We start from the raw sequence: 15,906 nt of genomic DNA on the forward strand, positions 1-15,906 counted from the left end.
GAATTCATCATCGAGAGTCTATGAGACCAGGACACACAAGGAAGTCACTTCTGAACTGATTCCATTTGCTCTGACAGGACAAGTATAACACTAAATACAGGGGGCAGACAGAGAAATGAGTGAGGAGCTTGTTAGTGTGTTTCTTCTGAAGAACCACCAATAATAGAATGAAGCCATAAATACGAGCTTATCGACTTCTAGATGAAAAGGTTGATAGACACTCCTGTTAGGGTTTAAATGATGAATGTTTCTCCAAAGGCCCATGTGCAAGAGGCTTTGTCCCAGTTGGCAACATGGTTGGGAGCCGATGGAACATTTAGTGGTTGGGGCCCAGTTAGAGGAACTCAGGTCATTGGGGTCATACCTTTGAGGGGCATCTTGGGACCCTAGACCCTTCCTGCTTTTCTCCTTTATGCTTTGGCCCCTATGAAGTGAGTAGTTTCTGCTGTATCATGTATCCCCACCATGAGTCTGCCTCACACAAGCCCAAAGGCAGTGAAGCCAACTGACTATGGACTGAAGCCTCTCAAACTGTGAGTCAAAATAATGTTTTCTTCCTTTTCAGTAGTCAATCCCATGTGTTTTGTCATAGCTATGAAACACTAACACACTTCCTCATCCTGGTACATAGTAAGTATTCAAAAAAGTGAGGCGGGTTAGTAAGTGAATCTCGAAGACTTTTTGAATGAAAGTATAATAATATGAAAATAATATTGGTCAAATTATTAGCAAAGTGAATGCAAAGTCTTAATAAAAATAAGGATTCTACAGAAACCACTTGGCCGAATATGGTTGATGCTTTTGTAGTATCTGGCATGGACAAATTTCCAGTTAGTATCCTGGGTTTTAATTACCAACTGGTCACCATGACTACATATCTCAATCTGTTTTAGTCCATTTATCATCTCTAAAGTAGAATGATAATAGCTGTCTCACAAGTCAACTGTAAGAACTGAATTATGTAATCATCCCCCTTAGACTCTGAGATGCAATTTTAAAACTTCATATTTTAAATACTACATAATGATGGATGGATAGATAGATGGACAGCTAGATTCCAGTGTTTATCTTCCAAAAACAAAGGCTTGCCTTGAAAATAGCTTTACCTTTCAGGAAAAAAGACAATGAGAAGAACTGTTTCTTTGATCTTTGTCACTGAAGAACGAGTTAATGCTGTGGAAATGAAAGAAACCTACCTGTATGTGCTATCAGGACTAAGGAGAGCCTACAGATAGGAGATGTCCAATGGTCTAGAACAGTGGTTCTTGAACTTTCTGGCCAAAGATAAATATAGCTTGAGAGTGGTGGGAAGCTCAGAAATTAATATTCTGGACTCCATATTGAGTGGGGAAAGATAAAGGGCCATGAATTTAATTATAACCTTAATTGATTCTTTTCAATATTCCAAGACTGTTCTAAAAGCTCAAGGCTCATTTTATTCTTGACTATTAAAAGATTCTAACCATTCAATTAGCTCAGCTTTAAAGTAGTCTTGTGCGAAGATGGAAAGAATTTTGAAATTTTCACAAAACTATAGGAAGAACAAGTTAAGAATTTTTAAACTTTCACAAAACTTAGGACAGAGAAGCTAATATCTAATTGAGTCAAATTTAATGATTCACACTTCACACACAAAAAGCTATGTTCAAAATAAAGAAGGAATAAGCCCCTGCCTAGAATATAATTCAGGATTAACACATGTTGAAAGAATCCATATTCAGCTCTTTTGCTTCTATCTTATCCATCAAAGGAAATACTCTTCAAATGGTCAAGAACAATTAGCAGGAAACAACCACCTGAGCTAGATGAGGAGATAGCAGAATAATACCCAATATCTTCATGATAGAATAATACCAATCTCTTCAGTGACTTTAGTTGTCTATGTCATTCCATATTGGGATGTTTGATGAAGCATGTAGCAACATCACTGTGATTTAGAAATCACAGAGAACAGAGTGGAGAAAGATATGTTTTCCTTTCTAGAAAGAGAGGCAAGGTGGATTCTGAAACTCATAGGCTAGTGAACTTTCTAGCACAAACTCCCAGAGGTCTGTAGTATTCTTCATGTAATTTAAGATTGCCTGGAAAAGAAATCTGGAATTTTTTGAACACAAAATTGGAGTTACTGACGATAAGTCACACGGAACTGTTTTTCCACGAAACCTCTAAGCTGATTAAGAAATGCTGTGGAGCATAATGTATCTTTACTGCACAAAATAACGTTATGCAGTTACTGATTATACCTTTCTGAATAATATAAAAAAGAATAAGAGATAGATAGATAGATAGATAGATAGATAGATAGATAGATAGATAGACAGACAGACAGATAGATAATAGCACTGCTGAGTGTTGTGAGGTGATTTATCACTATGTAGCTAGAAGCTTTTTGGCAAAATTGTCTTTAGCATTGAAACTCTCAACATCGTGATTTAAATGAAGATAGACAGTATTTATTGTGTTTATAGTCAGCACAAAGTTTGAAAACCAAACTGAACATATTGTATGTCATCAATATTTGCAAAATGGCATTACAAGCCACAATCAAATTGGATAAAGTTTCACAAGCATAGATGTAAATCCATGCTCCAAGAGGGAGAAGTAAATTGCAGAAGCATAGAATTTGAGAGATCTAACCTAAGAGGTCAGCAGCAGGAGAAACTAGTCAGTGTTGAGCAGAATGAATGAATGAATGAATAGATACTATGATGCGACTGTTTTTAAAAAGCTCTTTAAGTTTGAATATCACATACATGTGTCCAGGTTAAAGAAATTAATAGTCTCATTTTACTCTTAAATGTCCAAGCCACATCTAAAATTACATCTTGTCCTGAACACATTTCACAAAGATAGTCAAATCAGACAGTACTCTGAGAAGAATTGAATCCATTTAGACCTTCTTGCGCCTTTTATTATTATTATTATCATAACCCAGTTGAAAAGTTTAAAAAAAAAACTAGGAAAGTAAAGAAGCCAGACAAAAGATAAGAGAGATAAAAGATGCCTTAAGGTATTTGAAAAAAATGTCATTTGAAATGAGGGTCAGACTAAATCTGTCTAAAGCACTGAAGAGTACAATGAGGACTCATTGGTGAAAGTGAGGGGAAACAGATATTGGCTCTATGTTAGGAAAACTGTGGAGAGCTTTCCAAAAGCGAAATGGGTTTCTCTGCAGAGTAATGAGTTCCTTGTTACCGGAAATGTGTTGGGAGAGGAGACACTGACTTTATTGAAGAGCTTTGTGAAGTGAGATATTAAGCTGGATGACTTATAAGGCTAATATGCTGTGATTTTACTAAGGCTAGAAAGGTTCCATGACTTAAGAAATGGCTATGCAACTCCTTCTGTTATATGACCTTTGGATTCTGTGTGCCTCACAGCTTTGTATCACAGAGTTAGGCATCATGATTAGTCACATAATTTTTAAAACATAAAGCCCTTTGTAGATATTTGATATGATTGCTTCCCTTCTTTTACTAGATAGTTATGCTGCTGCTGTTGTGTAGGTATATATTCTGTAAACTTTACATCTGTTCAAACTTTCATAAGAAAATCCGGCCAGGCAACAGTAGGCTTCTCCCTGTAATCCTAGCTATTCAGAGGCTAAGCTATGAGGATCTTGGTTCAAAACCAGCCAAGGCAGAAAAGTCTGTGTGACTAACCAGCCAAAAGCCAGAACTAGAACTGTGGCTCAAGTGGTAGAGCACCAGTCTTGAGCAAAAACAGCTAAGGGACAGCAGGATAGCACCCAAGCCAAGTCCAATACCAGTACACACATGCACAAAATAAAATTGAAACAAGCTGAATTTATCACCCAGAGTACTTTTAGCAAAGGCAATTTGATGATTTACCTTTTATATGAATCAAAAATGTTAACATTACTGTGTCTAAGCTATAAAGATACATAGGCAAAGATAAACAAAAATTTCCATTACAAAAGATTTAATAGAAGGCATTTTTGAACATGTAAATTACTTTAAAAGAAGAAGAAACCTTGACAGTGGTGGTTTCTATTATATATTTTACAGTGTTGGAGTAAAGCCATCTGCCAAGCAAAGCAGACAGTTCTGTGCTGCCCCCATGAATTTGCTGCCTGAGAGCCAGGGGACTGAACTCCTGTCCCAACCTGACAAAATGCTGTCAGTTCCCATTTGTTAAAACTGTCATCCTCCTTGGTTACCTTGTAGGTCAACATTTCATAATATATTTGACTACCATGTCCACTTTTCCAAAAGCACCTTACCTCATTGATTCAATTTGCTCGTCACTCACTGCCAGTCACTGAGACAGGCTCTAATCAGGCAAGTGAGGGGGCTTTCTGCATCAGGTATGGAACTATACAGCTTTTGGACAGCGCCACAGAACCAGGCCCCAGATTGTCAAGTATACAAAAAGATGATACATTTGGAGAGAAAGGGTTTAAATGAACAAACTAATAAAAAAAAAAAACTCCTTAGTTTCTAAAAGATTTAATTGTGGATAATAAAATTCAGAGCAGTCACGCAAGTATTCTGTCTGATCTATTTTGTCATCTCTATAAATAAGTATATTGCCTTCTACTATATAATGTCAGTGATATGGTATATAAGAGAAGTAGGAAGACATAGACTTGGTAGAGTGGAGAGTAGTGAAGTATTTAGAAGCCACTAGGGAGTTATTGAAAGATTTCATTCACCTGTCTGTGTGCTCACCATTAAGAAAGCAGTAACTTCATCAGAGCACTTCTGTAAGAAGATCAACCTGTCAGTCCCCCAAATCTGAGAAGAGACCTGCAGTGGCAAGGTAAGCCAGGAATCTAACATAGAAGACTAAAATGGAGCAGAGTAGAGGCAGGCATGATGTTTGGCACAGGAGCACCTGAAGTTCAAGAATCTTCTCCATCAGTCTAGTATGGCTACATTTTTCTTTGCACTAAGCCTGCAAGATAAACAGATTGAATTCCTAAGCAGACTTGTTGAGCTGGTGGTGAGGGGAAATTGTACATGTGAACTGAATGTGCTGCAGCTGAAGAAACAGAATTGTACCCAGGAACATCTTTGTGAGCTCAGTGCTCCCCGGGGCAGTGATGACACTGGGGTGTGGCAGGACTGAGCTTCCGCAGTCAGGTGCTGGCTTCTGGTTCCTTGCTGGAGGGTGGATGACAGCCTTACTCCCTCTGAACTATTGTCCCCTCTGTTTTGCTCTCTCTGTTCTGTGTGTGTGCTGGGTTATGACAAGGTCAAGTGAGCCTTAGAAAGAGCTCTCTCTCTCCCCCCACGGTAATGCTCTGGAAAGGCCTGGAAGGGGTGCAGCAGGGGCTCCAGGGACCACAGCTTTCAGCCATTGCTGGACTCAGTGCAACTGATGTAAACACCAAGTTTCCTGAGCAGGCGCCAGTCGGCCCTCTGGGGTTGTCTTGCTGCTGTAGGATATAATAAGTGTAGAGGCAGTGAAGTAAGGAATTTGCAATAAAAAAGAAAAATGAAAAATGGAAGCCACGAGAAAGGAGAATTATTGGATCAAGTTTGAAGAATGGTAAATGTCAAGGCCCTTGATAATTTTTCTGCTAGCAGACATTGTGAAGATGAAAGTTTCCACAGTTCTTCTTTCCCTTTCTTCCTCTTGCTATTGTCACAAGATCTGAGAGCATGAGAGATTTATCATCCAGGTGCTGCATTGCAACAAAAAGCAAGGCGAGAAGTACAGAATCCCCTTAAGTAAGAGTGTGGACACATGGTATGCTTTGGTACATCGAATGAGAAGTTTAACTGCCACTCAGACCTTTTTATTTTCTATATGAAAAGGTCTAAATCATTTAATTATTCATTGGAAGTTCATACATTTAATGTGTACCTGTTATATAAAAGACCCAATAGACACTATTTATAAAATTCAACTCAGGGGGCTGGGAAGGTGGCTCAGTGGTAGAGTGCTTGCCTTGCATGCATGAGGTCCTGGGTTCGATTCCTCAGCACCACATAAACAGAAAAAGCCGGAAGTGGCGCTGTGGCTCAAGTGGTAGAGCGCTAGCCTTGAGCTGAAGAGCTGAGGGGCAGTGCCCAGACCCAGAGTTCAGGCACCATGACTGGCAAAAAAACAAAAACAAAAACAAAACAAAAAAAAATTCAACTCAGCTATTCAGTTATGAAAATAAACCACAGCTCATGTGCCCTGAAAATACCTATGAAGACTGGCAGCATGCCTAGGGAAATATGTTTCCATTGAATTTCATAGAAACCTTAGGTTGGGTAAAAAATAAAAATAAAAAATCAAGAGATTGGTGGTGCATACCTGTAATTCCAGCTTCTTAGGATGTGTGGGATAGAAGGATCATGGTTTGAGGCTAGCACGAGACTCTATCTGAAAAACAAGCTGAGCAAAATGACACATGCCTGACATAGCAGCTAGTCTATAAGCAGAGTTAGGAAGATCATCTGAGGGCAGATCAGGCAAGAGACCTTACCTGAAAACAAATTAAAAGCCAAAGAACTGAGGGTGTGACTCAAGTTGTAGAGTGCGAGTGTGAAGCCCTAAGTTCACCCAGTATTACAAAAGACAGTATTTATTTTAAGTCCTTAAGTCTTAATTCCCTAAATCGTTGTATTAAGTTCCTAAATTGTTAATATAGGAACCAGAACTAGTGGCTATAACTAGAATCAGGGAACATCGAATAAATGTTCGTGACATAATTCAAGTTTGGCAGTCCAAGTTTCTTTTTTTTTTTTTTTTTTGTCAGTTCTGGGTCTTGAACTCTGGGCCTGGCCACTGTCCCTCAGCTCTTCAGCTCAAGGCTAGCGATCTACCTCTTGAGCCACAGCAGCACCTCCAGTTTTCTGAGTGGTTTAGTGGGCTTTCCTGCATGGACTGGCTTTGAACCAAGATCCTAGATCTCAGCCTCCTGAGTAGCTAGGATTACAGGTGTGAGCCACCGGCGCCTGGCTTCCAAGTGGCATTTTTATTGGCTTATAAACACTCCAGGACCTTGAAAAACAATTCTAAATCATAAAGTTATTAAAGTAAAAAATGGATTAGTGCTTCTTTGGGCTCCATTTCTCAATCTTTTAGCTGCTATAGGCGACTCCTATTTCCAGCCATGAGTTCCTTTTGTAAATTCTCAACAATTAACATGAAATAAAAGGGTAAAAACCCTGTTGGATCTCAGGTTGAAAGGAAATCTTAAGAATTTCTGTTCATGTTAATATTTCTCTAGGTTTTTCTTTCTTTTTATCCCTTATGTCTTGCTGAGAGTTTACTTCGGGAAACTTACTATTAGACTATAATCATCTATAGCCCCCCTGGCTAGTCTGCCTTGTCAGGGTTTACCAGTTCTTTTCTCTCGAGAAGCTTGTTGTGACCACATAGACATAAGAGAAAATCTCACTGACCCCATCTGGCATCTCTGTAAGTCACAGAATGATGGCTTCCTACTCTCCTTCTCTCTTACCATAGTCAGATGGAAAAGGAAGTCTAGTCAGAGTTCAAGAAGGGCAGGAAAATTAACCTCACAAGAGCATAATGTGGGAAAAGCCCTTAAATATATCCTTCAAGTTTCTCAGTTGAGATTATTTTCCTTGGGGAAACTGCAATGTAAATAGGGATTCTTGGCTAGCTGGTCCGTGAGGCAGTACCAAGCTCACATTTACACTTTACAGAGGGGTTCCTAAGGAAAAAGCAATCCCAGTCATGTACTTGCCATAAATCACGGATGGACAGCAATGCATGTCTTTACTTGTTTATATGTAAGTGATGGATGTTTCTAGGATGTGAAGGTGATCTCACTGTGACATCAGTCACCCTATTGGTTGCCAGGGTTGATTCAGCCACTGGCTCAGTGGGAGTCTCTTTCCCTCACTATGCTATGTGAGTCCCTTCTGAAGCTGAGCCACACCAGCGAAAGAGCAGTTTCTCTACCAACAGAGAAATATGAATATTATGATCCTCTGCTAGATCCACCAAATAAGCTCTCACAAGGAACAGGTGTCTCATAGAAAAATTAGACAGTGAAGATAGACGAAAAAGTACATATCATCCAAACAATTATTAAATAAATATTGAAATATTCTCATTTTCTCTACACACATGTTCATGTGCATATATACATACACATGTATGCTTGCAAATATACACGTACACATTTTTTTCTGAATGAAACTATGCTGGCTTATGACTTCCTTTTTTTATATAACAATAATTAGACTCTCATCTTCTTCTTTTAATGTACAGCTATTCCATAGAGGCTTGTTTTCTATTCATACCATAATTTGTGTATGTGTGTATGAGAGAGAGAGAGAGAGAGAGAGAGAGAGAGAGAGAGAGAGAGAGAGAGAGAGAGAGAGAGAGAGAGAGAGAGAGAGAGAGAGAGAGAGAGAGAGAGAGAGAGAAAGAGATCACTCTCTAGATGAGACTGTATGCCAGTCCTGGGGCTTGAACTCAGGGCCTGGATATTTTTCCTGAGCTACTCTGCTCAAGACTAGTGCTTTTCCACTTGAATTATAACTCCATCTATGGCTTTATGATGGTTAATTAGAGATAAGAGTCTCACAGACTTTCCTCTTCAAGCTGGCTTTGAACCATGATCCTCAGAGCTCAGCCTCCTATAGCAAGGGTTTCAGGTATGAGCTATGGGAACTTAGCTATCATACAATAATCTAAGTAGCCAACTGTTTCTTTTCACATATATATGTCCTGCCAAATGCTCACTATATTAAATATTTCTGAAATGGCCATTCTTATACATATATCTTGATGTGTCTTCTTTTAATTCCTTTAGCAGCAAGTCCCCGAAGTGGCCTTGCCAGGTCATAGGATCTGTACATGTTTAAACTTCTGATGTACATCACTGTTTTCCCTTCCAGACCTGTTCTGACAATTTAAGGCTTTCCCACCCTGGGGCAGCTGAAGGCTTTGGCTTGGACCTTTTAGGCTGCAGTGATGTGTTTACCACATCCACTGTCCAGCAACATGTACAATCATCCTTTCTCTTGTTCCTGGAATTGTTTCTGGAGAGTGATTTGGATTTGGAAGGGATACCTGTGTGTGGACCTATGGAGTTTGTTGTTGAGTTACGAAGACCTTGAAAGTAGCACATTTTAATCTCTCTAGCAAATCTCAGCCAAGGAGCTCCACTTTCAAAGGGCCAGCTTATATGACTAAATTTTATCTTAAGGCCTAATACGTTCAGGACAAAAATGGTATAAAAAGAAAAACTGAAAACCAGAATTTAAAATTCTTATAAATTTTTATTTGTTGATCTCATAGTTCAAGCCCCATGACCAACAATAATAATAATGATGATGATGATGATAAAATGTAAAGCCAGGAGCTGGTGACTTGCAATTATAATCCCAGCTGCTCAGGAGGCTGAGATCTGAGAAGTGAGGATGGAAGCCAATCCAGGCAAACAAATCTGAGAGATTCATATTTCCAATTAGCCAGCAAAAAGTCAGAACTAAAGATGTGGCTCACATGGTATAGTAACAGCCATGAACAAAAATGCTAATCAAGAATGCAAGACCCTGAGTTTAAGCTCCAGTATGACCAATAAGGTAGTAGATCTCATACCAATAAGGTAGTAGATCTCCTAACTTCTTTATTTGTTAACTGAACATTGTTAACAACAGGCTGTTCAAGTGCAATATAAAAAATTACACTCTATTTGACATGTGTTTACAGACACATATCCATGTCTAGCAGTCCATTAATCATAGAATAGCTCACACTTGGATTCAAATTCTAGTCCTGCAATTTACAGTGTTCTTGGGAAAGCTCTTTCACTACTTGGGCTTTATTATCCTCATTTGTATTTCCATAGCATGGCCATGAGGAGAACTCAAATGTTTAAAGCAAGTAAGTAGCATATGGTAGTGTTCACTGAATGTTTGGTGAGTTTATGGATTCATGCCCCCAGATACTGACTTGGATTTGGGCTTATTTTCTGGTAAGGATTCTATTTGCTCATTATATTTTTCACTATCAGAAGCTTTATTGCTTATTTTGAAAGTTGCTAGTATCATGTGTGTATCCATGAGCACAAAACATCCATGGTAGGAAAGGAGGCTCCTATCCTAGTATCTTGAGTGTGCTTAGGACAATTTCTGGCATATGTAAGATGATGAATCAATATTTGTAGTTACAATTTTCCTTCTTTCCAGTGATCTACCCTTGTGACCAGAAGGCCACTCGACATAGAACTAACCCCTTTCCACTGCACACTCCATTCATTGATCTATGTTTGTTTCCAGCCATCCTCCGTTACCTGAAGGATGATGGGAAGATCTATTTGGTGGTTTTCAACAACCTGCAGCTGGCTGATGGGAAGCGGCACAGGATCCTCCTGAGGCTGACCAATTTGCAGCGAGGGACAGGCTCTGTAGAGCTCTATGTGGATTGCACCCAAGTGGATTCCATTCAGAATCTTCCCAGAGCCTTTTCTGGTCTCTCTCAGAATCCTGAGTCTATTGAACTGAGAACTTTCCAAAGGAAGGCACAGGTAGGAACCTGCAAACCATTCTCCAAAATGGAAAGAGGGCCTGCAAGGGCCTACTGGGTATGAAATCATGTGCTGGGAAAATGTGTTAGCTTCCAGGCCAGTGAATCCAATGCTGACTGCATATTAGAATCACCCAGGAACTTGCCACACGTCTCTCTACCAGAGGACAACCACCAAGACTAATTAATTACAATCTGTGGCCCTGGTACCTAGACATTACTATTTTCTAAAATATTGGTTCAAATAGACAGCAAAATTTGAGCATTTTTGCTTTTGATTGTATGTAGAACCTTTGGAGTCAACTCTTCTTATTGCATAGCTACAAAGAAGTAGTTATTCTTCTATGATTTTTTTAATTCATTTTTCATGAAAAAGAGATTTTTTTTCACAAGTCTTGGAAGGACATCAGGCTTAATTCCATCACCTCTGTATTTTATTTCACTTAATGGTGATATTGTTGTTACCTTTATTATACCATTTTATCTGCTATAGAAATTGCCACAAACATCTTTTGCAATGCTAGGAATAGAACTTAGCACCTTGACTGTAATATGTATGGTCTCCACCACTGAGTTACATCCACAGAACTTGTTTTTGTTTTGTTTTGTTTTGTTTGAGGCTTTCACTGTATAGCCCAAATTGACCTTGAACTCACACATCCTGAGCAGTAAGATTAGAAGTGTGCACCACCATGCCATGACATAGAGTGCTTGAGAATTTCTGTGCTAGGAGGTGCTTTATTTAGTAGTCTTCGTCCTTTCCAATAATTTATATCTGGTCATGATACTTGAATTTTATCTGGTATGGCAATCAATGCCCAAATCAGTAACTATGCTTGCCTGTTATGACCTATAATATTGCTGTCTTTTCTCAATCTTTATTTTCCATTTCTATTTTATTACTTCATTACATGTACTTTATGCAAGTTGCTCTGTAGCCTTTGTTCAAAGAAGCAGTGTGCAAGCAATGACTTTCATTGTAAGTCGGATTGCAGCAAGATTTTAGATGTTAATATAAAAACTATGAATCTGATCCTAGAATTTGGTGTTTGAACAACAGGAAGCAAAAAATTCAAAGAAAATGAAAATCTAAGAAGGATTTGGTTGGCTTTAGTTTGGTTTTACAGATGGCAATTTGGTTTGGGGTTTTGTTTGCTTGTTAATGTTTTATTTGCTTTATTTTTTTTTCTTTTCCTTTCTTTTCTCTTTTTTTTTTGAGGGGAAATTGAGGAGGAATAAGGTCTTATTATGTACTCCAGACCCGTCTCAAACTCACGATCCTCATGTCTCAACTTCCTTGATGCAGGGATTACAGACATTAACCACCACATCTAGCTAGAGAGATTATTAGTATGAATTTATACATAAAAAAATAATAGAAAAGTCTACTTAACTTTTCTGAACTAAATATCTCCAAGAAAATCTTATTGACAGTCAGAAATTTAGTCACTGACCATACCAGAAATTAGTGTCCATATCCAAATAAGTCAGTTTGTAGAAGTTTCTAGAAGTCACAAGGTCAACAGGGAACTATACTAATTAGCATTTCTCAAAATCTTTGCTTCCTTGGATTATCAGCTGGTTTTGGTAGTCACATATTCATTCATTCAATCAGTTTAAGTGTCAGACCACATATTCTAAGCATTCAGAATACTTGGTGCTGCAACTCCATTGTGGTCCCACAATGAAGAATCTAGACTAGCATCTAAGCCAGGACCTGTTACATGGCATGTATTGCATAAATCTTAACTTGACTAAGCCATAAAGTAGAATTCCTCTGAAAATCTTGAGCATGCTCATTTCTAAAATAATGATGATAGCTTTACATTAGCAGTTAACATTTTTGAACACTTACAGATATAATAAAATGAGTACAAGTAAGCCATTACAAGATAAATGGATGAGGAAATTGACTTTGTGACTAAATAATGAATGATTGATATCTACCAATAATATAAAAATTCAGTGCCAACAGCCTAATGATCATAGAATGTACTGTTTCTCCATTTTCATAGCCCAAGGAAATCAGAGGCTTTGCAAAAACCTGGAGCCAAGGTATCCTAAAAACAATACTGCTCAAAACCAATATCATAATTACAGTCTATAACTCATTTACCATGATGGAAAACAGCCTTTCCTTTTCTCGGCCATTTTGATGAGTGCCCAGGCCAAATTAGATGACAGTGTTTACTCAGGCAACTGGCTTGTTCCACATTTGTTTCACTCAAAAAAAGGATGGAGCCTACAGGCTTTAGAAAAAATGTGAACCTACAAAATCGTGCAAGATGCCAGCATCCAAGTATACAGGGCTCCTCTTTTATGAGTCTTGTGAATCCAGAAGCACATTGGTATTGAATGGTAGCAGAAAGCTCTGGTAAGCAAACATGTGCCTTTTTGTTTGTTTTCCAGGACTTCTTGGAAGAGCTGAAGCTGGTGGTACGGGGCTCACTGTTCCAGGCAGCCAGCCTGCAAGATTGCTTCCTGCAGCAGAGTGAACCATTGGCCACCACAAGCACAGGTGTGGGCTACTGTGGGGGGTTCGCATCCTCTTATCAGCAAAGACAAATGCCAAAAACCTCTGAGTGAGCTAGGTCCATCACCCATTGATAGACTGTCATCTGCATCTGCAAAACCCAACCCTTTTAGCACCATCCAGAGCAAGGAATCTTTTCATTACATTTGTTTATAACCTATACGAACTTGAACTAACTAGCCAGAGGCTAGACCATAGATTTTTGAATCCCCTTGTTGTAATTGTCTGGGGAATCATTTGGTTTGGACTGTCACTAGCTAGATGCTCTTTCCCTTTTGCTATTCCTACAGGGGACTTTAATCGACAGTTCTTGGGTCAAATGACACAACTAAACCAGCTGCTTGCAGAGGTGAAAGATCTTCTAAGACAGCAGGTAACCAACAGGATCTACCCTGAGAAAACCTAACACCTTAGCAGAGCAGAAATCTGTACATGAGGTTGGAGTTGTGGGCCTGCACAGACAAGGAGAGAGGCTGGTGGCCTCATTCAGCGCACTTTCCCAGAGGTCAGCCAGAAGTGCTCTGCAGATGAGGGATATACTTGCATGGCTCCAGGTAGAGGAGAGGCCATCAAAGGCTGCTGGTGCACCATATATAGGTTCTTTCATTCCTGAGTTCTATTGGGTATTCCTGTCTAATCTTTTCCACACACCCTGTCCATTTGTAAAGGTCAAGGAAACATCATTTTTACGAAACACCATCGCTGAATGCCAGGCCTGTGGTAAGTGACTTTCTGAGTGGGATGGAGTAGACCTTTGGGGAGGGGAGGGGGCTTAGGGGAGGCCACAGGGCTGCAGCTCTGCACCATTGGAAGGAAAGGAAGAAAAGTTCATGGGGAAACAGTACTTCATTTTATATCCTTTGAATTCCCTAGCGATGAATACGGATTGTTGGGGTTTTATTTCCCCTTAGGTCCTCTCAGCTTTCAGTCTCCCACCCCAAACACATTGGTGCCCCCAGCACCCCCAGCACCTCCAACTCGGCCTCCACGGCGATGTGACTCCAACCCATGTTTCCGAGGTGTCCGATGTACCGACACTAGAGATGGCTTCCAGTGTGGGCCCTGCCCTGAGGGCTACACAGGCAATGGCATCGTCTGCTCTGATGTTGATGAGGTAACATTCAGGTGCACAGGGTAGAGGCTCCCTAGAGCTGCCATGTCCTGAACGGAACCGGAAACCAGGCTAATGACTGAGGGATGGCTTCGGTCATTCTCCAGAATCCATGAAAAAAGTCCCTCTTTTTGAAGCTTTGGAGACACTGAGACCCAATGAGTAAAGGAGGTGTGACACACAGATGTGGCCATGTTTGCTACTCTCCTCTTTTTAAAAATTTTTAACATTTCTACCAGTCCTTGTTGCTCCAGTGCTGTGATTGTAGCAACATCTTCATTGTTGGTTTTTTTTTTTCAATCTGTATTAGAAATTTGCTTTTCCTCTGTCTTTGAAAGGGTGGAAGGGGAGGATCTGTGCAAGGGTATATTTTGGAAATTTGAATAGCTTTCTTCAAGCTTCTTAAAACAGAAGAGCAGAGGAAATCTCACACCAGCAAGATCTGTTGAGGAGGACTTTAGCCTGTGAGTAGCACAAAAGTGGCCAAGAATGGGCCAATAAGAACACATATAGCCAATACAGGCTGCATGATCTCTGGGCAGAGCCTCAGAATGGGAAATGTGTCAAGATCATGGTTATCTAGTCACTAGTCTGATCACAAAGCTGTATCCATAGCAGATAACAAAGTTGCCACCAAAACATGCTTCTGGGTCCCAGCAACCAGAGGAAGGATAAAAGAAGTGGAGGGGAGGAGGGCATGTAGGAACCTGAGACTAGCCATAGCCAAGGTTCCTGCAGCCTCATAGTGACACTCAGCTGATTACTAATTAAGATCATCCCTAGTATTAATCCCAGCTCTGGGGATGTCAGGAGGATCATGAGCTTGGGACCAGCCTGGGCTACATAGCCAGACTCTGTCTAAAAAAAATAGTGTCTAGTAATCCTTCAGTCGAAGAGTCATCTGCATGTATTTCACAAAAATGCATCTGTCTTTCATCTGTGTGCTGGGATTTTTCTCCTTTTTGAAAGAACAGGAAGTGGTCATTTTTTTACATTAGTTAAAGTTGGTGTTTGAATTTTTGTAAGTGTAGGGACCTATCTCACAGGCTGCAGGGGCCTTGGAATAGCTATGAGTTGGACAGGGCATGAAGGAGGCACAGACAAAGGCAGAGACTCATGTCTTACTGAAGAAGCCTCCTGTTTTCTCAAGGTCTTCCATGGGAGGAGTTGGCTCTCTGATGCTTTGGTAGTCACCTAGAAACAAGTTGACAGGTGGTCCAGAGGCATGGGACTTTCCCAGGGATATATTAACCAAATTAAAACACAGGGGAGCTTACTACATTAGAAGGTAAATTAAAAGTAAGTATCCTTTTGACTTTGATGTGCTATTGTTCTATAATACAGCAAAGTCTATTAAAAGGCAATCCTCAGCCAGGGCTAGAGCTGGTGCCTAAATTCTAGCTACTCAGGAGGCTGACATCTGAGGATCATGGTTCAAAGCCAGTGCAGCCAGGAAAGTCCATGAGATTCTTATCTCCAATTCACCCGCAAAAAGCTGAAAGTGGCTCAGGTGATAAGAATGATAGCCTTAAACAAACAAACTGAAAACTCAGGGACAGCACCCAGCACACCAAAAAAGACATCCCTTGCCTGGAGAGGTCATTCAAGTCCAGTGGGTAACTATGAACCCAGAAACCTAATTCTCTTGTATCATTTTTTCCACCAAAAATATAGTTGATGGAAGTGGCTCTGTGGCTCAAATGGTAGAGCACTAGCCTTGAGCTGAAGAGCTGAGGGACAGCGCCCAGGCCCAGAGTTCAGGCCACACAACCGACAAAAAAAAAATTAAATTTTA

At 39.9% G+C, this 15,906-nt stretch overlaps 1 protein-coding gene across 2 annotated transcripts in view; it reads left to right on the forward strand.

Annotated features, from left to right (window-relative positions):
* LOC138837143 (thrombospondin-4) overlaps positions 1-15,906 on the forward strand; it is a 75,684-nt gene that overhangs the window by 38,862 nt on the left and 20,916 nt on the right. For both annotated transcript variants that reach the window (XM_070035941.1, XM_070035942.1), the window contains 5 exons: positions 10,221-10,468; positions 12,877-12,985; positions 13,291-13,373; positions 13,669-13,720; positions 13,912-14,114. In XM_070035941.1, the coding sequence (XP_069892042.1) occupies positions 10,221-10,468; positions 12,877-12,985; positions 13,291-13,373; positions 13,669-13,720; positions 13,912-14,114 (695 nt within the window). The remainder of the gene's footprint in view (positions 1-10,220; positions 10,469-12,876; positions 12,986-13,290; positions 13,374-13,668; positions 13,721-13,911; positions 14,115-15,906) is intronic.

The sequence above is a fragment of the Dipodomys merriami genome, unplaced genomic scaffold (genome assembly GCF_024711535.1).
Source record: "Dipodomys merriami isolate MVZ:Mamm:240054 unplaced genomic scaffold, mDipMer1.0.p SCAF_263, whole genome shotgun sequence".
In the NCBI taxonomy this organism is placed as follows: Eukaryota; Metazoa; Chordata; class Mammalia; order Rodentia; family Heteromyidae; genus Dipodomys; species Dipodomys merriami.